At 49.6% G+C, this 22,738-nt stretch overlaps 1 protein-coding gene across 1 annotated transcript; it reads right to left on the bottom strand.

Annotated features, from left to right (window-relative positions):
- Positions 1 to 1,503: 1,503 nt before the first annotated feature.
- SLC25A53 (solute carrier family 25 member 53) lies at positions 1,504 to 17,083 on the bottom strand. The gene is given in 2 exon segments (XM_035105057.1): positions 1,504 to 2,395; positions 17,064 to 17,083. Coding segments are annotated over 2 exon segments (912 nt in total).
- Between the last annotated feature and the right edge of the window lie 5,655 nt (positions 17,084 to 22,738).

Raw genomic sequence — 22,738 nt, 5'->3', positions numbered from 1 at the left:
TGTGTCTGTATACTGTAATATAAATAACGAGGTATGCATGTGGGTGCATATATCTGCAGCAATAAGTACAGGCCCACTTCCTCAGAAGAGTCAGAGGTGAGTTTGGCCTTATCAAAGTCTTTAGTGTACAAGTTAATTCAACCATTGCATCGTTTGTTCCTTGCTGCCTCGGTTTGTTAACAGTGGAAGCTCCCTTGCATTTACTCAGAAGAAAGTGGCAGTGTGTTCAAATGGATTTCCCCTTATGCTTGTTTAGCACTGCAGCTTAAATTAATTAATACCCGCATGCAGCACGGGTTTTTTTCCAGCTGGAGCTCACCTGAACTCAGTTCCGGCACTTCTCAGGTGGGTTTAGGCCAGGCGTCGGCAATGTTTTCCGGCTGTGGGCTAGATCATTTCCACGGACGATAATCCGTGGGCCGGACATGCCCAGGACATGCGCAGAAGCGATTTCCGGCACCGCACTGCCCATCTTTGGGGCTTCGAAAATCGCTTCTGTGCATGTCCGGAAGCAGAAAATCGCGTCTGGGCATGCACAGAAACGATTTCCAGAGCCCCGGAGATGGGCAATGTGGCTCCGGAAATTGCTTCTGCGCATGTCCAGGAGCTGAAAATCACACCTGGGCATGCGCAGAAGCGATTTTCGGCACCACTCGGCGAGTCCCTGCGCCACGCTGCACCAGTTTAGCGCAGCGCACTGGGGACTTGCCGAGCGGGTGGCTCGGTGACCGGGCGGCTCGTGGGCCGGATAAACGGCCTCCATGGGCCACATTCGGCCCATGGGCCAGACGTTGGCGACCTATGGTTTAGGCCAGGCATAGGCAACCTTGGCTCTCCAGATGTTTTGGAACTACAACTCCCATGATCCCTAGCTAACAATGCCAGTGGTCAGGGATCATGGGAGTTGTAGTTCCAAAACATCTGGAGAGCCAAGGTTGCCTATGCCTGGTTTAGGCACTTCTCAGGTGGGCACCATTACCCTTCTAAGAGAACGAGGGAGGCATTCGTGGTGAGTTCCGGCACCTCTTTTTCTAGAAAACCAGCACTGCCCGCATGCAGTACAAAAAAAAATGAAGAACCTGAGGTGTGGACCTCCAGTTTTGGCCCTGCCCAGCCCCATTCAAGCGCCTGTTCCTCAGAGGCAGGTCCCCATCTCAATGGGAACCACTTCTGATGGTGCTGAGGACTTCAATCAGAGGCACAGACTGGATCTAGGAGAAGCCTTAGGTGGGGAAGGCTGATCAGCAGGGGCTGTTTCTCCATCAGCCTCAGGTTTCTGCAGAGGATTCTGTGACCTGTATTTTCCACCTGCTGTATTTGCTTTGGAACTGGGTATCTCCCCCCGCCGCCGCCGCCCCAAGATTAAACATTGTCCTCCGTGCTGCTTTCCTCTCCCCGCCTCCCCTAAGGGGATGTTTCCTCTCTGGCCTGGCCCAGAATAATGTCCCCTTGCCCCCACAAGCCAGGGCTCTGGGGAGGCCTTGACGGCATGGGATTGGGCTCCTAGCCCCCGATGTCCACAAGCAAGTCATAGATGGCTGTGGTGAGGCCCCATGTGACTCCGGCCCGGAGGATGAGCAGGGACCCTCCCCTGTAGAGGAGTGTGGCTTTCCTGCCCCGAGCCCTCCAGACGGTGGCAGCCGCCGCCGGGAGCCTGAGGGTATCCTCCTTCCCGACCTGAGACTGCACGTTGGCAATGAGGACACCGAGAGGGAAGAGGAGGAAGGAGATGGCGGTTCCGTTCATGCTGCCCGACACCAGGGCGGGGAGCCAGCGGGGCAAGCCCCTCTCAGACAGGCCGTCGCGGAGGGGGTCCTTGAAGGAGAAGTAGAGGGCACAGCCCAGGCCATTGCGGGTCAGGATGAGGCTGAGGCCTCGGTAGTAGCCCAGGGCCAGCCTCTCCTTTGGGGCGTAGGAGTTGAATTCCTCCAGGATGCTCCAGGTTGTGGGGAATCGCTTCACGGTCCGCCCGTCCTGGAGAACGTTCTGGACCCTCTCGAAGGGGCCAAAGGCCAGCGCTTCCAGGAAGCCCGAGAGGAGGCCTGCAAAGGCTCGGTCTCTCAGCGAGTAAGGCCCGGGGGACCTGGCTGAGAAGGCACGAAGGAGGTTGTCATGGGTGCCGTACATCAAGGCCCCCTGCAGTGTCCTGGCCAAGAGTGGAGGGGCAATGCCTCGCGCGAAACCGGCAAGGCCCTCCCGGCGCAACTGGCCAATGGCCTCCGTGATGGACAAGGCGTGAAGCTGCTGGCGGAAAATGGTCTTGTAAACGGGGAAGGTCACCAGCGTGGTGGCGAAGCTGGAAGCAGCTCCCACGGTGCAGCTGACAGAGTTCCATCTTTTGTGGTGCTTCTCCTCCATCTTCTCAGAGTCCTATTGGGAGTCTTCCCCTTCCGGACTGCAAGATTTAGAAGAGAGAAATAATAATAATCATAACAATGATTTTAATATTTGTACCCCACCCATCTGACCGGGTTGCCCCAGCCACTCTGGGCAGCTTCCAGCATATTTAAAAAACATAATAAAACATTAAAAACTTCTCTATATAGGACAGCCTTCAGAATGTATTCTAAAGGTTGTACAGTGGTACCTCGACATCCGAATGCCTCGACTTCCGAAGGTTTCGGCTTACGAAGTCGGCAAACCCGGAAGTATTTTCGCCGCACGTGCGTTCATGCGCAGAAGTGCCAAATCGAGCTTCGCGCATGCGCAAAATGGACGCTTCGACAACCGAAGGATTCGACTTACGAAGAGCGCCACGGAACGGATCGCCTTCGTAAGTCGAGGTACCACTGTATAGTTACTTATCTCCTTGACATCTGGTGGGAGGACCTTCCTTAAGGTGGGTGCCACTACCGAGAAGCCCCTTAACCCCATGTGCGTGAAGAAGCTCCCCAGTGTTAGTGTAATCTAAAAACGGACTTGAAATGACCCTTGCATAATTTTGCCCCTATCAACAAGTTTCTCCCTTCAACAGGTCTTCCCCAGCAACAGGGTTTCCTTAGCAACAGACTTCTCTATTAGACATGCTCTGGAGGAGAGAGCTGTAGCTGTTACCTTGGCCAGATGGCTGGAGAGCACAGACCAGGAATGATTCTCTGTATATAGTTTTGATTTATTTCCCTCATACCAATAGTTGCATAAGTTGTAATGTTAATTCTTCAATAAATATTTTAAGCAGAACTGGCGTGGGCAAGGGCAGGCATCCCCAAACTTCGGCCCTCCAGATGTTTTGGACTACAATTCCCATCTTCCCCGACCACTGGTCCTGTTAGCTAGGGATCATGGGAGTTGTAGGCCAAAACATCTGGAGGGCCGCAGTTTGGGGATGCCTGGGCAAGGGGTTTATTCCCACATGGGAATTCACCAACAGATGAGTTGAACTGACGAAGAAGATTCTGGGAGACTTTCTGGGTGACTCTGCTGACTCAAAAGGAACTCCAAATGGCACAATTTGCAGTGCCACGTGGTTCAACCTCCTGTGGCATCACTAGACAGGGCAGGGAAAGTGAAAGTGAAAGGACCCCTGGATGGTTAAGTCCAGTCAAAGGCGACTATGGGGTTGCAGCGCTCATCTCACTTTCAGGCTGAGGGATCCGGCGTTTGTCCACAGACAGCTTTCCAGGTCATGTGGCCAGCTTGACTAATCCGCTTCTGGTGCAACGGGACACTGTGACGGAAACTAGAGCGCACAGAGATGCCGTATTTCTTCCTGCCACAGCAGTACCTATTTATCTACTTGTGCTGGTGTGCTTTTGAACTGCTAGGTTGGCAGAAGCTGGGGCAGAGCAACAGGCGCTCACCACCTTCGCACAGATTCAAACTGCCAACCTTCCGATCGGCAAGCCCAAGAGGCTCAGTGGTTTAGACCACATCACCACCGCCGTCCCGGCTCAGAAAGACACACACCCTTTGCAAGACCCTGGAGAGACATTGCTGCCAGTCAATGTAGACAATATTGGGGTAGGTGGATCATCACCCTGACTGGGCAAGACGGTGCCCTAGGTTCCTATGAAGAGATACAGTGACTTATATGACTAACATGAGGGGTTGGTCACACAGAGGCGTAGCGGGGGGGAGGGCGAGCTGCCCCCTTAAATAAAGTACAGTGCTTAAGAACTTAAGTTCTGGTTAAGAACTTAATTCGTTCCGGAGGTCCGTTCTTAACCTGAAACTGTTCTTAACCTGGAGCACCACTTTAGCTAATGGGGTCTCCTGCTGCCGCCGCGCAATTTCTGTTCTCATCCTGAAGCAAAGTTCTTAACCTGAGGTACTATTTCTGGGTTAGCGGAGTTTGTAACCTGAAGTGTTTGTAACTTGAAGCGTTTATAACCCGAGGTACCACTGTAAAGCAATTAAAAATACTTAACTTAAAGTAGAAATTGTAGAAAGATTTTGACAGATTTTTTTGAGCAATTGGGGTCAAAAAAAAACACGTAATTTACAAACAACTCTTGTTGAGACATCTCATTCCAAACCTGCTAGACAGAGCCAGACAGAAGATGAGTGTACTGGCTTTCCCTAACATAAATACTGGCTATGCCCCTTCATAAGAAGTGGGGCTGGGAAAGAGGCGGGAAGCATAAGGCTCTGTTGTGGCCTGGTGCTTTTATCCTCCTCCGATCTGCAGTAATGTTGCAGGAGGGCTCACTTTCTTATAGGAGAGGTGTTGCTTGTGGGCTTCCCCTAAGGGGCTTCTGGCCGGTGACCAGAATGCTGCACCAGATGAGCCACTGGCCTGATCCACCCTTTGATCTCTTCTTTAGATCTGCATGAATTTGGCTGCATGCATAGATCAGGCCTCACATGAAGCTGGAGAGGCTGGGCAGTGACTGCAGTGCTGACCGGGGGGGGGGGGTGTGGGCATTCTGGCAGAGCTTCCTGCAAAATGGGGTGGGGTTGCATTTGCTGAGCCTTCTTAAGGCTCCATCAGGCTGCAGGGGGTCGCCTTTCACTAGGAGGTCCCATCGCAGAGGGCAGGCACACACACCCCTCCATCCCCCAGTCCTCTGGAGAGCAGCCTCTGAAAGCCCCACATTTTGGCAGATGCATCAGCCATCGGCCCTGGCTTGGGTACCTGAACAAATCTTCTCCTCCCTAATGGTCCAAAGTGATGCTCAGAGGCGCAGCGTTCCAAAGAAACAGCAGCCACAGCCCAGGAGATCTGGTCCCTTGCCATCCTCCTCCCTTACTCTCTCACTCACTTACTCTATTCTTCCAGGTGCCAAAGGGGGGGGGGTTGCACACAGAGACGCCTCCCACTTCCTTTCTTCACAAGAAGCTGCTGCTGCTGCTTGCTGCTGTCTGCGCGGCGCACGGACTTCCGGCTGCCTGTGCTCCCCTGCTCAGCAGCCAAGGTTGCATTCGCAGCATCCTTTGGCGTCAGGAGAGCCCAACCCCTTCTTGCAACGGAGCGCCGCTTCCTTGGCAGGATGGGATGGAAGTCGGTGCCGGCAATGCTTCCCGGAAGCTTTGCAGAAAATTAAACGAAAGGCCGCTCCCCCCCCACACACACACCCTGCGAGACAACACAGAAAGTGGCTACTAGCTGCCACGTGCTTCTTTGAATGAAATTTTGAAACGCAGGAATGTCAGCGAAACATTAAGCAAAAAACAGCACCACGCGGGTCTCCATGGGGAGCAACAATAATTTTCTCCAATCAATACCTGGATTTGCTTTGGATGAGATTCCTGCATGGCACGGGGTTGGACTAGATGAGCTTTGGGGGTCCATATTTCCAACTCTACAATTCTGTGATTTCATTGCGCAGTGCCCACCCCATTTCCTTACTGTATTTGTTTTTTTTCCCTTCTTCTTCCTAGGGCCACTGTGTCTCTGTGAGTGTTGTACAAAACCACTCTTGGGGGGAGATCGTTGTGGAATTCAGGACAGTCGTCGTCCGCCTCCCCCCCCCCCACATCAAGAAAGTTTTTGCAGTACTAAGGAGCGCGGGGGCAATGCCGCCCCCCCCCAAGTGTACCCCGAGCCTCGGGGGAAGGAGGGATCTGTTTCTCCGGGTTTCTAGCCCCAGGAGCATACAGGTGAAACTCGGAAAATTAGAATATCGTCGAAAAGTGCATTTATTTCAGTAGTGCAACTTAAAAGGTGAAAGCAATATATGAGATTTAGATGCATGACATGCAAAGCAAGATAAGTCAAGCCTTTATTTGTTGTAATTGTAATTATTTGTCGTTAGGGGGGGTCAATTATAAATGGAATGTAATTAATGAAATGTAATAGCGATGTTTATTTTTTTTGTTTATTTCTGTATCATTGTAGCTTTTTTTTTATTACTGTGGAATTTCCAAAAGAAAGCATTTGTAAAAATTAAAAGAATTAAAAGAAAAATAAAAAATAATAAGTTGCATTACTGAAATAAATGCACTTTTTGACGATATTCTAATTTTTCCGAGTTTCACCTGTATGGTGAGTGGGGCTTTGCTAAGGAAAGGGGTGCTAGGTGGCAGAGATAAGGTGTTGGGAGAGCCCTTGAGGTTGACATGGAAAGTTAAATCCGCCGCTGTCTAGCTGGAAGTGGGAGGGAGGGGTGCTTAGTTTGGGGATCGGACCACGCTTTTTCAACCCATTCGGCGCCCCCCACCCACCCCCACGACTCCCAAGCCTACAGCGAGCCGGGGAAAGGGGAGAGCGGCAGCAGCTGCTTTAGGGGAGTGGCGGGGGGCCGCCAAATGGTAACCCCCCCTTCAGCCTGACACCTGGTGCAGACTGCAGTCCCGCACCCCCGTTGCTATGCCCCTGCTAGCCCTACCTTTCCCCACCATTTCCATCTATCCCTTTGCAAACCTCTCCCAGGTTACCCTGACCCCCACTTTTAAAGGAGGGGGAGGTGCTTCAGAAAACCACATCCTCCATTAAACCTTGCTGCCAAAGCACAGGCATATTTACAAATTTGTTTACAGGTAGGTAGCCGTGTTGGTCTGAGTCGAAAGAAAATAAAAAAAATTCCTTCAGTAGCACCTTAAAGACCAACTAAGTTTTTATTTTGGTATGAGCTTTCGTGTGCATGCACACTTCGTCAGATACACTGAAACAGAAGCCACCAGACCCTTATGTATATTCAGAGGGTGGGGATGATGGGAATGGGTGATGGGCTGATAGGAGTGGTAAACCTGTTGATGACTGTCAACGACTGTTAATGACTGCAATTGGTCTTGCGGGGGGGGGGAGCAAGGGCTGAGGTGCTAAGGAAAGCTTGATCATGTATAATGAGATAAGAATCCTATGTCTTTGTTCATTCCAGGTGTCTCCATGGTTTTAAGCTTGCTAATGAGTTGCAATTCAGCAACTTCTCTTTCCAGTCTATTTCTGACACACATGAAAGCTCATACCAAAATAAAAACTTAGTTGGTCTTTAAGGTGCTACTGAAGGAATTTTTTTATTTTGTTACAAATTTGTGTTTGTGTGCATGCGACAAGTTCCAGAGGGGCCGTTCGGCATAGGTGCCAACACCCTGGGGGCCTGGGGGCTGAAACACCCACAAAATTCCTCATCAAGGGGCCAGGCACCAACAAATTTCGTTGCCATAGCCATGCACACTGCATGGCACCCATGGTGGCGTGGCCAAGTTGGCACTCCCGCTGCCCAGTTAGGCTGCAGCGCAGATGGTGGTGGAGTGCTTTGAAGTTATTTCAGCACCAGGTGTCTGGGTGTGTGTGGGGGGGAATGCTCCCCATCTCCCGACCCCCCACGTCCTGTCCTGTGTTTTGCGAGGGCAAAGGCAGCAACCTTAATGCCCCCCCTGCTTCATAAATGATGCCGTAGGTGATGTCAGGTGCAGGGCAGGTAGAACCACAACAATGGCAGAAAGCAGGATTGAACCCCATGAGTACAGTCCTGCATTTGGGTGTGCCAGCCTGTTACATGTTGTTAGTCATTAGGATGTCTGATGATTGACACATAGATGGTCCTGCTCACCTGTCAAGGTTGGTCTGCCGGGATGCGGGGAGATACCAATCTGATCCATCCACATACCTGGTGTAGACAGTACTGGGCTAGAGCTGGACCAAAGGAACTCAGTGGAAGGCAGCTCCCTTTTTATTTTTTTCCATAAATTTTGTTTATTTGGTTTTTCAGATTGAAATTTTACATCATTTATATCCAGCCCACAACATAAAAGCAAGATTGCAAGGAATCTCTTGGATTGCCCTCCTTCCCTTTGAGGGTCCTATTGTTAATTCTTTCCTCCTGCATCTTTTATAATAATCCAAATCTTTTATCTCTCCATTGTATCCAAAATTCACCATTAAACTACAAGTGATATTCCAATCCTACATTTAACTGTTTACAATAAAATAAGTTATAAATTCCCCCCATTCCTTATTTAAAAATTTGTCTTTTCTGATTTCTGATTCTTCTGGTCATTTTAGCCATTTTGTCACAATCCATCAACTTGATCTGCCCTTCTTCTCTGGTAGGGACTTTATCTTCTTTCAATCTTTATTTAAGCTCCCTCTTTATTTAATTCCAGCATCCTCTTCTCGCAGTGGCCAACCAGACCCCAATGGCAAGCAGGTGCAAGAGGCAAGTGCACGCCAATTATCATCATCATCATCGTCGTCGTCATCAAATTTGTATACCACCCTTCATCCAAAGATCTGAGGGCAGTTTGCAGCATAAAAACACAATATAAAAACACAAAATACTGTACACAATAAAAACAAGAGCAAAACAAACCACCTACCCCAAACACATTTAAAAGGATATAGGATATCGTTTGTCGATTATTAAATTTAAAGCACATTTACTGCACATTGTAAGCGCATGGCTCCTGCCCCAAAAGGATCCTGGGAGTCGTAGTTTCACCCTCATAGAGCTACTCTCCCCAGCACTATTAAACTACAGTTCCAATGATTCTTTGGGGGAAGCCATGAGATTTAAATGTGTGTTGAATGCACTTTAAAAATGTACTGTGGGTCTGCCTCCGGGAGGTGAGCCTTCTGAAAAGGCCTTTACCCTGGCCCTTGTGTTTTAGGGAAACCAGTTATCACACAGAAACATAGAACTGTATGGTCGGATGGGACCCCCTAGGGCCATCTAGTCCAACCCCCCTGCAGTGCAGGAATCACTGTTAAAATACGTCCATGCAAACATGTCCATGGGGCTGCTTCCACCAGGGGCCCAGCTCAGCAGATGAGCAGGAAAAGGAAAGGGGAAAACATAACAGGGCCGACTTCCAGTGAAAGGCGCAGTACTGTCTAGAACACACCCTTTGTGTGCTGTGGGACAGGGAAAAAAAGAGGAGGAGGAGGAGGAGGAGGAGGAGGAGGAGGAGGAGGAGGAGGAGGAGGAGGAGGAGGAGGAGGAGGAGTTTGGATTTGATATCCCGCTTTATCACTACCTGAAGGAGTCTCAAAGCAGCTAACATTCTCCTTTTCCTTCCTCCCCCACAACAAACACTCTGTGATGTGAGTGGGGCTGAGAGACTTCAGAGAAGTGTGACTACCCCAAGGTCACCCAGCAGCTGCCTGTGGAGGAGTGAAGACGTGAACCCGGTTCAACAGACTACAAGACAACTGCCCTTAACCACTACACCACACTGGAAGGGCTCAGTGGCATATATGGCAGAAAAGTGCAAAGTTCCAGAATCAGGCAACAAGCCTGACTGGAAAGGCAACCACTGCCAGGGCCTCCAGGCTTGTGGAAGGCCCAGAGCTCAGTAGATCTAGGGGTCTTACTTAACACGAATCAAAGGTGTGATGCATCAGCAAAAAAAAAGTGAATACCATTCTAGACTGCATAGTGTGCAGATCAAGGGAAGTCATAGTGCCCCTCTATTCTGCCTTGGTCAGGCCACACCTGGAATTCTGTGTCTAGTTCTGGGCGCCACAGTTTAAGAAGGATATTGACAAGCTGGAATGTGTGCAGAGGAGGGCAACCAAGATGATCAAGGGTCTGGAAACCAAGCCTTATGAGGAACGGTTGAAGGAGCTGGATATGCTCAGCCTGGAAAAGAGAAGACTGAGAGGAGACAGGAGAGTCACCTTCAAACATCTCAAGCGCTGTTATATGGAACGTAGGACTCGAACCAAGGGCTTCAAGTTACAAGAAAGGAGATTCTAACTAAACATGAGAAAGAACTTTCTGACAGTGGGACGGAAGGTTGTGGACTCTCCTTCCTTGGAGGTTTTCGGTTGGATGGCCCATCTGCCATGGATGCTTTGCTTGAGATTCCTGCCTTTGCAGGGGGCTGGACTAGATGACCCTTGGGGGTCCTTTTCCAACTCTGCAATGATAGGTAGAGCCTCTGCTTTGCATGCTGAAAACCTCAAGTTCGATCCCTGGCATCTCCTGCTGCCCAGCTGCTGCCAATCAGAGTCGACAATATGGAGCTGGATGGGAACAATAACTATAACCCGGCTTCCTGTACATATATATATGTATGTCAGAGACCCTTAAAAGTCCTCCTGGGTCTGAAAGCGAGCTATCCCGCACCGCAGGAGAAAAGCACCCGAGAGGTAGGCTCCGTGGGTTGCCCTTGAAGCCGCCTGGCCCTTTAACTCTCCCCCACACACACCCCACCCGCGCGCGCCTCTTTCTCGCTCCATCGCCCCCCATCATCTTCGCAGGGACAGCAAGAGCCGCGTGGCTCGTCCGGGGAAGGAGGGAGAGAGAGAGAGAGGCTGCCAAAGCAGGCAGAGACAGGAGGAGACGACGAGGGAGGCTTTTTTGGTGGGGGGTGACGCAGAGAGCTATCTCTCCCTCCTCCGGTGGGTCTCTAACCCCCCACCCCTACCCCGCCTCCACAACAGACACACACACACACATACATATAGTCACAGCCAAGACGAGAGCGGCAGAGATGTCTTCGGAGAAAACAGGTGAAAGAAGGGACGCTGCTGGTGGGGAACGATCAGGCTGGGATCGGGCCCGCCTGTGTAGCTGGGCGCAAGGTGGGCGTTTGGTGGGGTTGGGGAGTGGGGGGGGAGAGATCAGATCTGCATCAGAGGGAATGGCACACGAAGGTTGTTTATATATAGTGTGTGTGCGCCATTCCCTCTGATATATATATTTGGGGGGGGGTTGCACATGTGTCCATCAAGCTGTGTGTGGGAATTATCCCTCCGTGTGTGGTGCTGCCAGGAGGGGATCGTGCAAATGCTGCGCGTTGTGCAGAGAATGGAAATATTTATGTGCGATGTTCTATCCATGGAGAAATTCAGGAGGACGAGGGTCGCATTGGGTGCAGAGCGCAGTTCTTGCGCGCGGGTGCCTGCCTGCCTGCCTGCAGAAGGCTTCTTCCTCTTGCAACGTGCCTGTGGTTGCTGGGATTTGTGCTGCGGAGCTGTTGTGGAAAACGCCTATGTGGTTGTGTTGTGTCAGGTGTGCAAAGGAGGGGTGCAGAAGCTAAAGGGCAGGTTGTGCAGCCAGCTGGGGGCCTGCAGATTGCATCAGTGCTAGTCCTACTCAGAGCAACCCCATTGAAATGAATAAATACAGCTAACAAAGGCCCATTAATTTCTGAGAAAAAGAGAGTTAGCCTCAACCGTGTGTGTGTGTGTGTGTGTGTGTGTGTGTGTGTGTGTGTGTGTGTGTGTGTGTGTGTAATGTGCTTGCGTGTATTTGGGTTTTTTTCTCTCTCAAACATGCACAGAAAGGAGGATATTTGGTGTGCTGGAGGGTTGGGTGGGCTTGTGCATTAATCAGATGTTTCCACGGAGGTCACCGTGTGCAATGGGTGAGGGATGCAAGATTCCATGTGCGAGGTGTGAGACTGTTTAGCAGGAGCGCTGTGCCAGGGGTAACTGTGTGTGCATCACTTTGTGATGTCATCTGTTATGTGTCTGGGTGTTCGGGGTATGTGTGTGTGTGAAATGGGAGATGCGATCCGGCAGGTACAGAGAGCAGAGGGATTATACCACTGATATGACATGACTTGACAAGCTTCTGTTTATACTGCCTCGCCAAATTTTGCCGTGAGGAATGTGCACCTGCATTTTCGCCGTGGAGAGAAGGGGGCTCTATTTATATATCATATGTTGTTGTTTCTTAAGTGTGGGGGTACACAACGGGGTTTGAGGTGTGAGCCGCACAGCATCTCTGTGTTAGTAATGGTGTGGGGGGTAGGTCTGTGTGCTTGGGATTCTGCCTTTGGGGCAGGGGGTGTAGAGGTCTCTGTGGGTCCCAGTGTTTGTGTACCTTGTTCATCCAGAGGCAGATGGGGTGCCCTCCAGATACTGGACCTGAGCTGCCACCAACCCCATCCAACATGACAAATGGGCAACATCTAAAGGGCTCCCCTTGATATAGAAGGAATGGCGTGGGCATTTAAGGACTGGCATCCAGAATTAATAAGAATATCTAAAGCGCTTTCCTTCATTGTGACTCTGCTTGCATTTAAGAAAAGGAAGGGATGTGGAATGAACCTTTGGCCAATCAGATAGAACCGTAGATTTGGAAGGGACCATAAAGGTCATCTAGTCCAACCCCCTGCAATGCAGGAATCTTTTTGCCCAACGTGGGGCTCGAACCCACAACCTTGAGTTTAAGAATCTCGCCCTCTACCATCTGAGCTGTCAGAACTCAGTTCTCTCAAGAGTCTCCCTTACTTACAAATATTACACACACACACACACACACACACACACACACACACACACACACACACACATCTGTGCACCACTACATGTAAACATAGCTCCCTCTGGCCCTTTGCATTTTCCCATCATTTGCAAAGGAAGTTGGACCACAACCTCCAAAACATAAATTCTCTGACACAGCTTTCACACATTCTTTTATCCTGTCACATATGATCTTGTACCCATGGAACCTGGGGCCTGGGGCTGGATGCGGCCCTCCACGCCTCTCCACCTGGCCCTCAGAACTCTCCCTAGACCACACACCTATCCTCAGGCCACATCCCTCACTTGCCCTACTTCAGGGCTCCCCAAACTAAGGCCCGGGGGCCGAATGCGGCCCAATCGCCTTCTAAATCCAGCCCGCGGAGGGTCCGGGAACCAGCATGTTTTTGCCTGAGTAGAATGTGTCCTTTTATTTAAAATGCATCTCTGGGTTATTTGTGGGGCATAGAGATTCATTCACTCCCCCCCCCAAAAAAATATAGTCCTGCCCCCCACAAGGTCTGAGCGACAGTGGACCGGCCCCCTGCTGAAAAAGTTTGCTGACCCCTGCCCTACTTCATAGTATCAAGGAGTGCTTTGTCTGGAAGGTGCTCCTGATATCTGATAATGTTTTTGTTTGCCTAAATCAGAGCTTTCCAAACTGTGTGTCGCGACACATTAGTGTACCGGCTGCAGTGTGCAGTTGTGTCGTGCGAACGCTCCCCGCACTCCTCCTGGGGCTGGAAAGGGGTTAGTTTAACCTCTGGTTTGCTAGTAAAACTGAATTACTGTGACGTGAAATAATGCATATCTAAAAAGTGTGTCCCCAACATGGAAAGCTCTGCCCTAGATGGAAATTAGCCCACTGTACAAAGGTACTTGGGACGCGGGTGGCCCTGTGGGTTAAACCACAGAGCCTAGAGCATGCCAATCAGAAGGTCGGCGGTTCGAATCCCCGCGATGGGGTGAGCTCGGTCCCAGCTCCTGCCAACCTAGCAGTTCGAAAGCACGTCAAAGAGCAAGTAGATAAATAGGTACCACTACAGCGGGAAGGTAAACGGCGTTTCCATGTGCTGCTCTGGTTCACCAGAAGTGGCTATGTCATGCTGCTGGGCAATAATGCGAGATGAGCACCGCAACCCCAGAGTCGGTCACAACTGGACCTAATGGTCAGGGGTCCCTTTATCTTTACAAAGGTAAAATTCACATTCCTTCCTCCACTTGTATCTGTCTCTGGCCTTGCCTGCAATAATAATAATAATAATAATAATAATAATAATAATAATAATAATAATAATAATTTATTATTTATACCCCGCCCATCTGGCCGGGTTCCCCCAGCCACTCTGGGCAGCTTCCAACAAAACAATAAAATACAGAAATATTTCTGTATAGGAATGTGGCACCCAGACAGTTACCCAGAAGGAAGAGTGGCGCCTCCTGGAGTGAAAAATGTTTCCCATCTCTGTCATATACCACAAACACCACACATTTAAAGCTCGTTCAGTGCACATTTGAAGGGCACGACTTCCCCCAAAGAATCCTGGGAACTTCAGTTTGCCCACCACAGAGTGCTGCTCAGCATCCTTAACAAATTACAGGTCCCAGGATTCTCTGGGAGAAGGCATGCTTAAAATGTGCGATGGGTGTGTTTTATATGCGTGGTGCCCACACACCCCTGTCAGTACTAACACAAAGCCCATAATCAATGCACACAAAGCACAACAGAAATCAAACACACCGCATCCTAGTATGGTATACAAATGTATTTCATGCATGTTGCACTTATGCAGCCCACCACACCATACACAAACACGTGGGCATGGACATGCACAAGTCTTTTTCCACAACTGTTCCTGAACTTGCAGCTACACAACATGCAGCAAGCAGAAGCTCAAACTTCCACAGAGACATACTCATTGCTGCCACTCCAAAGGGATCCCTTCTGTTTTATGCCCCACCAGAACTAAAATACCCTTACGGGAACTAGCGAGGCAATTTAACATACTTACAAAGGATGTCAGCCCATTTGAACATGTGCGCATCATTCCAAGACGACATGCCAGGATCACGCGGGTGGTTTAATGGACACCCATGTGACCTGTTGCTCTCCCACACTTACACAACAGAGTGTAGGAAATTTGCAAGTGGGCACTATACTGCCAACCTGGGTGTGGGGAACCTTAGCCGAATGTGGTCCTCCAGGGCTCTTCATCAGGTGCTTGGAGATTTCCTGAGGACAAACCCACACCCCGCCAGCCCTGCCTTGTGCCTTCCTTGAGGGTTTTTGCCTGGCTGGAATAGGTCCTTGAACTCTGATGATGGCTCTTGCTTGCCTGCGTGGAGGAATAGAGAAGAACATGTGTGCCTAAGTGTGCGGTGTGTAGAAACGACGCTCCTGTAGGAAGGTAAACTTATCGCTCCACCCATTTTTGGCTCTGGCCCTGCCCACCGCTGGCATGTGGCCCTCAGAAGCCTGGCCAGAAGGGAATGTGGCCCTCGGGTTGCAAAAGATTCCCACCCCCAATTTACCTCATGGCCTTGTATAGCCTTCCTTTCTCCCGTGCACATACACACTCTGCTCTTTCCTGTTTGCATACATATATGCACACCAAACCCTCCAACATTTTTCTGATGAAAATAGTTCCTATTCCATTATTATTATTATTATTATTATTATTATTATTATTATTATCCTGCCCATCCGACTGGGTTGCCCCAGCCACTCTAGGTAGCTTCCAATGTATATAAAGGCATAATAAAACCATACAAAAGTGGGACATTCTGGGGATCAAAAAAGAAACCAGGGTGGCTTCTGTAAATCTGGGACCGTCCCTGGAAAATACGGACATTGGAGGATCTGTGCACACCCATTTTTCTGAGACCAATGCATTATAGCAGCTGAGACAAAGAGTTGCATGCTTGGGATTCCCCAATTCAGACGTCACCTCTTGGCCACTGACTCACCAAGGCTGCCATCTTGTACACACTTAATGTTAAACTCTCCCGTTGAGCTCAAAGGGACTTACTTCTGAATCCCAAGATTGTACGCGGGGGGGGGGGAGGGGGGCCTTTAAGCAAAACGGTGACCGCTCCGCCTCGCCGCCAGAGACATAGGAATGATATTATCCTACCTTGCACCACTGTTGTAAGCATTGCTGAGGTAACGCCTTGAGCGTTTAGGAAGGGGGCTAGGCAAATACAAAGGGCATAATTCCGCCCAAGTTAAGCACTTCAGCCCATCGATTGTACGGCAAGACGCTTCGGCACGTGCCCACCGCTCTAATTGGAATCAATACGGCTTAGAAGAGCTTAACATTTCCTGGATCATGCCCCTTGTACTATTATTGCTCATTACGGATTGACGGATGGGATAGTCGGAAACAGGGGGAAGAACTTTGTTTGCTAATGGTTTCGGTCCTGAAGGAAAAGCGAAGTTAATTTAAAAAAGACCTCGTCCTTTGCTGGCCCTGAAACGTTAGCAGCCATTGGGCTGTTATGCCCCATTTAACCTTTACGAATTTTTCGGAACCTTGCAAGCCAGTTTATCCTCGCCACCACAACCAGCCTGCCTGGGAGAGAGATGCTCTTGGTTTTAAAGGCCAGTAACTGACGCCGAGGGAGAAAATGGCCTGCCCAGGTTGTGTGGAGGCCAAGACCGGGCACCTGAATCCCAGCAAACCTCTCCATGGGCTGGACACATCTCCCTGCAGCCATCCTGTCATTCTATGTGCCTTTTGTAATCCACTCACTCATTCACCTAACCTCCCTACAACCTTCCCACCCCCCCACCCCCTTTCTCTTCTCCCCCTCCAGGACACTTCTTCCTTCTCCCTCTATAAATAGAAAGCAGGCAGGCACAAACAAAGTGACCTAAAAAACCCATAACGGGAATTTGTTCACCCTCTGGAGGGATGGCCTACTTTGGAGAGGGTGTGTGTGTGTGTGTGTGTGAGAGAGAGAGAGAGAGAGAGAGAGAGAGCATGAATAAAGACAGGGGCCCCCAAACTAAGGCCCGGGGGCTGGATGTGGCCCAATCGCCTTCTCAATCCAGCCCGCGGACGGTCTGGAAATCAGCATGTTTTTACATGAGTAGAATGTGTCCTTTTATTTAAAATGCATCTCTGGGTTATTTGTGGGGCATAGGAATTTGTTCATTTCCCCCCAAAAAATATAGTCCGGCCCCCCACAAGGTCTGAGGGACAGTTCACCGGCCCCCTGCTTAAAAAGTTTGCTGAACCCATGAATAAAGATCTATTTTGTGTGCTCTGTGTGTAGAGAGGGCAGTTGTATGACCCCCCCCCAAGTGGATAATATATATTTACCACACTGGAAAACTGTCAGTGTACTATTGTGTGTCGGTGCGTATGTTGTTTTTTTGAAATATTTTTATTCCTTTTATAAGATTGATAACAAAGACAAAAACAATAATCAATCACAATAAAACAACACAAAACAGAACAAGAAACAAAATTACAGATCTTACCTTATTTCTATTTCAATCATTGTTATGTGGACTTGCCCATGTCCCCCCCCCCCCTTTCTGATTTTCATTTCCAAATCCTCTTTAGCAATGTCATATATCATATTCTTGAACATTTGTATACAACTTAGGTGCATATGTTGTGTACCTGCTCTCCTTTTTTGCACACTCGTGGGACCGCCTCTCTAAAAGATGCCATGGGCGGCCTTTGGGGGGGGGGAGAACAAACTAACTACCTAACTAACTAACACATAGCCAACATAATTTAATGCAGAACTGCTATTTGAAGGGAAAGGGCAGCTGGACAAAAATATCCAGAGCATAATTACTGTTTAGGGATGTGGATGTTGCTGCTGGGCCAGCCTGTGATTCAGCGGCATGAGGCAGCTGCCTCAGGTGGCTGATTTTGGGATGCTGTTAAATAGGGCAGCAAATCGCTGGATATCTCGTTTGTTATTCTGTTGGTACTTCCTAGGTTTCTAGGGCAGGGGTGGGGGGGATTTTTTTCTCAGCCTGAGGGCCGAATTCCCTTCTGGCCAACTCTCTGAGGGCCACATGTCAATGTTGGGTGGGGCTACAAGCAGAAGGGAGTTTTAGCCAAACCATTCGGTGGATTTCCGCTTCCACAATTGTCACCACCTTCCTCTCTTCTCTCTTGCGTTCATCTATCTCAGTATTGCCTGCACTGTTTGGCAGCAGCTGGGGGCACTGTCATACAGTGGTTCCGCTCCTTCCTCCTGGGCTGCGTTCAGAAAGTGGTGGTGGGGGATGAGTGTTCGGACCCCTGGGCTCTCACTTGTGGGGTGCCTCAGGGCTCTGTCCTCTTCCCCATGATCTTTAACATCTACATGCAGCCGCTGGGAGAGATCATCAGGGGGTTTGGGCTGGGTGTTCATCAGTATGCGGATGATACCCAGCTCTACCTCTCTTTCAAATCATAACCAGTGAAGGCGGTGAAGGTCCTGTGTGAGTGCCTGGAAGCGGCTAGAGGATGGATGGCGTCTAACAGATTGAGGTTGAATCCTGACAAGACAGAAGTACTGTTTGTGGGGGACAGGAGGCGGGCAGGTGTGGAGGATTCCCTGGCCCTGAATGGGGTAACTGTGCCCCTGAAGGACCAGGTGCGCAGCCTGGGAGTCATTCTGGACTCACAGATGTCCATGGAGGCACAGGTCACTTCTGTGTCCAGGGCAGCTGTCTACCAGCTCCATCTACACAGGCTGAGACCCCACCTGCCTGCAGACTGTCTCGCCAGAGTGGTGCATGCTCTGGTTATCTCCCACTTGGACTACTGCAATGCACTCTACGTGGGGCTACCTTTGAAGGTGACCCGGAAACTACAACTAATCCAGAATGCGGCAGCTAGACTGGTGACTGGGAGCGGCCGCCGAGACAACATAACACCGGTCTTGAAAGATCTACATTGGCTCCCAGTACGTTTCCGAGCACAGTTCAAAGTGTTGGTGCTGACCTTTAAAGCCCTAAATGGCCTCGGTCCAGTATACCTGAAGGAGCGTCTTCACCCCCATCATTCTGCCCGGACACTGAGGTCCAGTACTGAGGGCCTTCTGACGGTTCTCTCGTTGCGAGAAGCCAAGTTGCAGGGAACCAGGCAGAGGGCCTTCTCAGTGGTGGCGCCTGCCCTGTGGAACGCCCTCCCATCAGATGTCAAAGAGAAAAACAGCTACCAGATTTTTAGAAGACATCTGAAGGCAGCCCTGTTTAGGGAGGCTTTTAATGTTTAATAGATTATTTTATTTCATTTTTCTGTTGTAAGCCGCCCAGAGTGGCTGGGGAAACCGAAGAAGGATGTCAAACATGTCCGAGTGATCAGTTCTAGTGCTTTATTAAAGAAAGGCCTAGACTTTCTTTAAAAGCAAAGCAGCCTGCCAAGTCTCTCAGCCCTTATAGATGTGGGGCAGACACTGCAGCGAGGAGATGGCTTGTCCGTAGCCAAGCAAACATTCATACAATCTTTATACACAAAGCAGCATATGTCACTTCTCATCACTTCACCAGACCAGATGAGGGCATAGGTGGCAAATACCCAAATCTTACAGATAGTGCCCCTTTCTGGGCACAAAGCCCAGCACCTCAAGTCCCCAGATAAGGGTAACATCAAAGCAAGCCGATTAGCGGATATCAAAGCAAGTGAATACAATCATGATCTCGTTGCTGCAACAACTACCAATTAATCATGGGGATATATCGACTACTAAAATGGTGTTTGCAGAGTTCAGCACAAGCCCTTCCTTATAAAGTTCTCACTGATTTTCAGTGGTGCTAATTTCTGAATAAAATGCTCTTAGAACATGTCCTGCAAATACAGTGGTACCTCGCTAGACGAATGCCCTGCTAGACGAATGGGTTTTGCAATTGGAGGTTGCCTCGCAAGACGAATTTGTTTTGTGAAAAATTCATCTAGCGAATCGCAGTTTCCCATAGGAATGCATTGAAATTCAATTAATGCGTTCCTATGGGCAAAAAATAAAAAAAATTCAATGCATTCCTATGGGATTCGCAAGTCGAATTTTTTGCAAAATGAATTGACTCACAGAACAAATTAAATTCGTCTTGTGAGGCACCACTGTAAGATTTCAAGGCAACATATGGATTCAAACAGGAAGACTGTCAGCCATGACAATGCACTGATTTTATGTTTCTGTCAAAGAGAACAAAAATTGTGACATCATCATATTCTCTCCCCCGCCCCTTTTAAAGGAGGGTGCCTAAAATTCCTTTTAGTTTCTAATTGCAATTTTCCTTTCTAAGCCAATGAGGGGTGCGTTGTTGTTGCCTTTTTAAAAGTTATTGGGCCAAGGTTGTCGGTGCCAGATAATGCCCTTTTAAAAGCACATTAGAATTTAACATGTCGACAAAGGTGTGCCAGAACCCCCATAAAATAGCAGGCAATGAGCCAGATCAATCCCCAAAGGCACCGGAAGAGACATTATTGTGCTGAAGAGCAAGTTGCCGTTGTGATCAGCGGAAGCATAAATGCGCATTAAGGTCCCCTGTTTCCTATATTAAGCCGAATCAGATTAACCTCCTCATTAAGGGAAACTGTGCTGTGGAATACTTTAGGTGCAGCTGAGTAAATGGCGCTGTTAGTCAGGAAATAAGCTGAGCTTGACACAAAGTAGTGAGCTGGTGGGCAAAAAGGAATATACGAACTGAAGGGAACGTAGGCAGCACAGCATTCCATCCTAAAATCTAACAATACGGAGTGATCATATCATATTGACACCAACTCATATATATGTGGCAAGCAAAGTTAATGCAGGCAGCACATTGGAAAGAGCCACAAATAAGTTTAATAAATAATAATAATAATAATAATAATTCTTCAACAAAGGATTAATAAGAGCCAGTGGTGGTATAGTTTTTAGAGTGTCAGGCAAGGGCCTGGGACCCGCGTTCAAACCTCTGCTCTGCTCAGCCATGAAACTCACTGGGTTAACCATAGAGCCAGTCAGAATCTCTCAGCCTCAAGGATAAAATGTTTGCCCCCTTGAGTTGGAGGATATAAATGTAATCAATACATGTCAATCTGATGAGGCACGGAGATGGTGCCCAGGGCCGTTTTAAGCATATCCAGCGCCATGGTGCAAAGATCCCTCTGGCGCACGCGCCCCCCCTTTTCCCGAGTTGTCGACCTTTTTTTAGTGAGCTGACACCACAGTTACACATTATCTCTGCTTGGGAAAAGAAAACAGGAAACATAAACTGTTTTTGTTGCTCGTTTATTACATAGCTGCCAAGTTTTTCCTTTTCTCGCGAGGAAGCCTATTCAGCATAAGGGAAAATCCCTTAAAATAAGGGATAACTTGGCAGCTATGTTATTATCATTGCACTTATTAAGTATATAACAACACCCCATTGTTTTGCTTTTTCTTGTTTTTATAAGATTACACATTATCTTATTATGTAAACCTTGTTTTTAACAATATTGATTCCTTTTTAAATGCACAATACCTGCGTTATATTCATGTAAAATAGTTTGATACAGTATATTGTATGGGATAGTTTTTCCTCACATTCTAAGGTTGCCAAGTCTGGTTGCTGTTGCTCAGGAGCAATGGCCACGGGGGCTGCCACTGCACCCCCCACCCCACCCCCAGGATCTGCCACCTGCCTAACAGAAGGGACGGCCCTGCCTCAATGCCACTATCCTATTGGCACCCCATCGGCCCATCTCCCTGCTCCTTTCAGGCGAAGCAGGTGCCAGAGCGTGCCAAACCCTGAGGATGTAGGCCCCGTGCAGATGTTGGTAACTTACTTGCTTCTTGTACAGGGTTCTATACGGCTCCCTAGCAGGACTCTTAGCACGGGCCTGCAGCAGGGTTCAAGGAGAAAGAGGTAAGGGAGAGATTGCCGCGTATTTAGGGGCTCAGGTAATTTACTGGGCTTGATATGACCACGACGAGCCACCTCGCCCAAGAGCACGGGGAGAATTCAGGCCAGTATCTGTGGGCTGGAGCACATTAGTGCGCTGCAGAGGAACAGCGAACATGTTGGAGGGAGGTAATTGTAGGTTCTTGCAGGACCAAAGTACCCACCCACAGACCCTGCTGAGTCTTTGTGTGATTCGTTGTTCCAGTTTTGCTTCTTTCCAATCAGCCTGTGCCGGAGCTGGGCAGTCCTGCAACATCTCTGCATGGTCCTGTTAGCTAGGGATCATGGGAGTTGTAGGCCAAAACATCTGGAGGGCCGCAGTTTGGGGGTGCCTGGGTTAGACCCTGTGACACCCCCTTCCTCCGCTCTAATGGCAACCACACCATGCTGAGCGATAGCGTTAATGAAAAGTCTCAATGAATGCTCACGTTGCTCATTTGCAATTTAATTGTGAATGTATTGTTATAGGGTTTTTTCAGCGGTTGAGTGCTCCCTTCTTGGCAGGCACGTAGCAAGGGAGGGGCGGGGCAGGGGGAGGGGCGCCCCTGGCTCCAGTCTGGCCTGCCCCTGGCCTCCTCTGGCTGAGCGCGCCACTGCCCTCACCACAACCGCCCTCCGCCCTCACGCGCCGGCTGCTGCCACCCTCGCGGAGCACACCCGGCGCCACCCTCACGCACCGCCACGGACGGACTGCGCATGTGTGGACATGCGCAGTCCAACCTGGTGCGTGCATCGTGACGTCACGACACATGCATCAGGCCGCGTCGTGACACCACGGCGTACGCGCCAGGACGGTCTGCGTATGTACCACCCCGGGCAGCCAAGCAGCACCGTTCACCACTGCTTCTTGGCTGCGTCAGAGAGAAAGGCTGTTATCATGAGGGAGCCCGTAGGCCACACACCACATAGCTGACTGGGCATCCCTGTTTCTTTCCCCTTGGCCTGGATTCTGAGCTGGCCCAAGACAATTTGCTGCCTGAGCCAAAGGACCAAACTGCCCTCCTGCACATCTCACCCGCATTGCTTGGACAGAAGCTGACTAGACTGGCAGTTCAGTGCTGGCAATTGGACTGCATATAGACCATGCATTTAGAGCACGCGCCCCTCAAATAATCCTGGAAACTGTAGTAGGCCTAGCTACAATCCCAGCAGCCTTAGCAGACTACAGTTCCCAGGATTTGTGTACAGTGGTACCTTGACTTATGAATGCCTCGACTTCCGAAGGTTTCGACTTACGAAGTCCACTAACCCGGAAGTATTTTTGCCGCGCGTGCGTTCTGTGC

Source organism: Zootoca vivipara, chromosome 2 (genome assembly GCF_963506605.1).
Source record: "Zootoca vivipara chromosome 2, rZooViv1.1, whole genome shotgun sequence".
NCBI lineage: Eukaryota > Metazoa > Chordata > Lepidosauria > Squamata > Lacertidae > Zootoca > Zootoca vivipara.
This window is presented reverse-complemented; position numbering and strand designations above follow the sequence as displayed.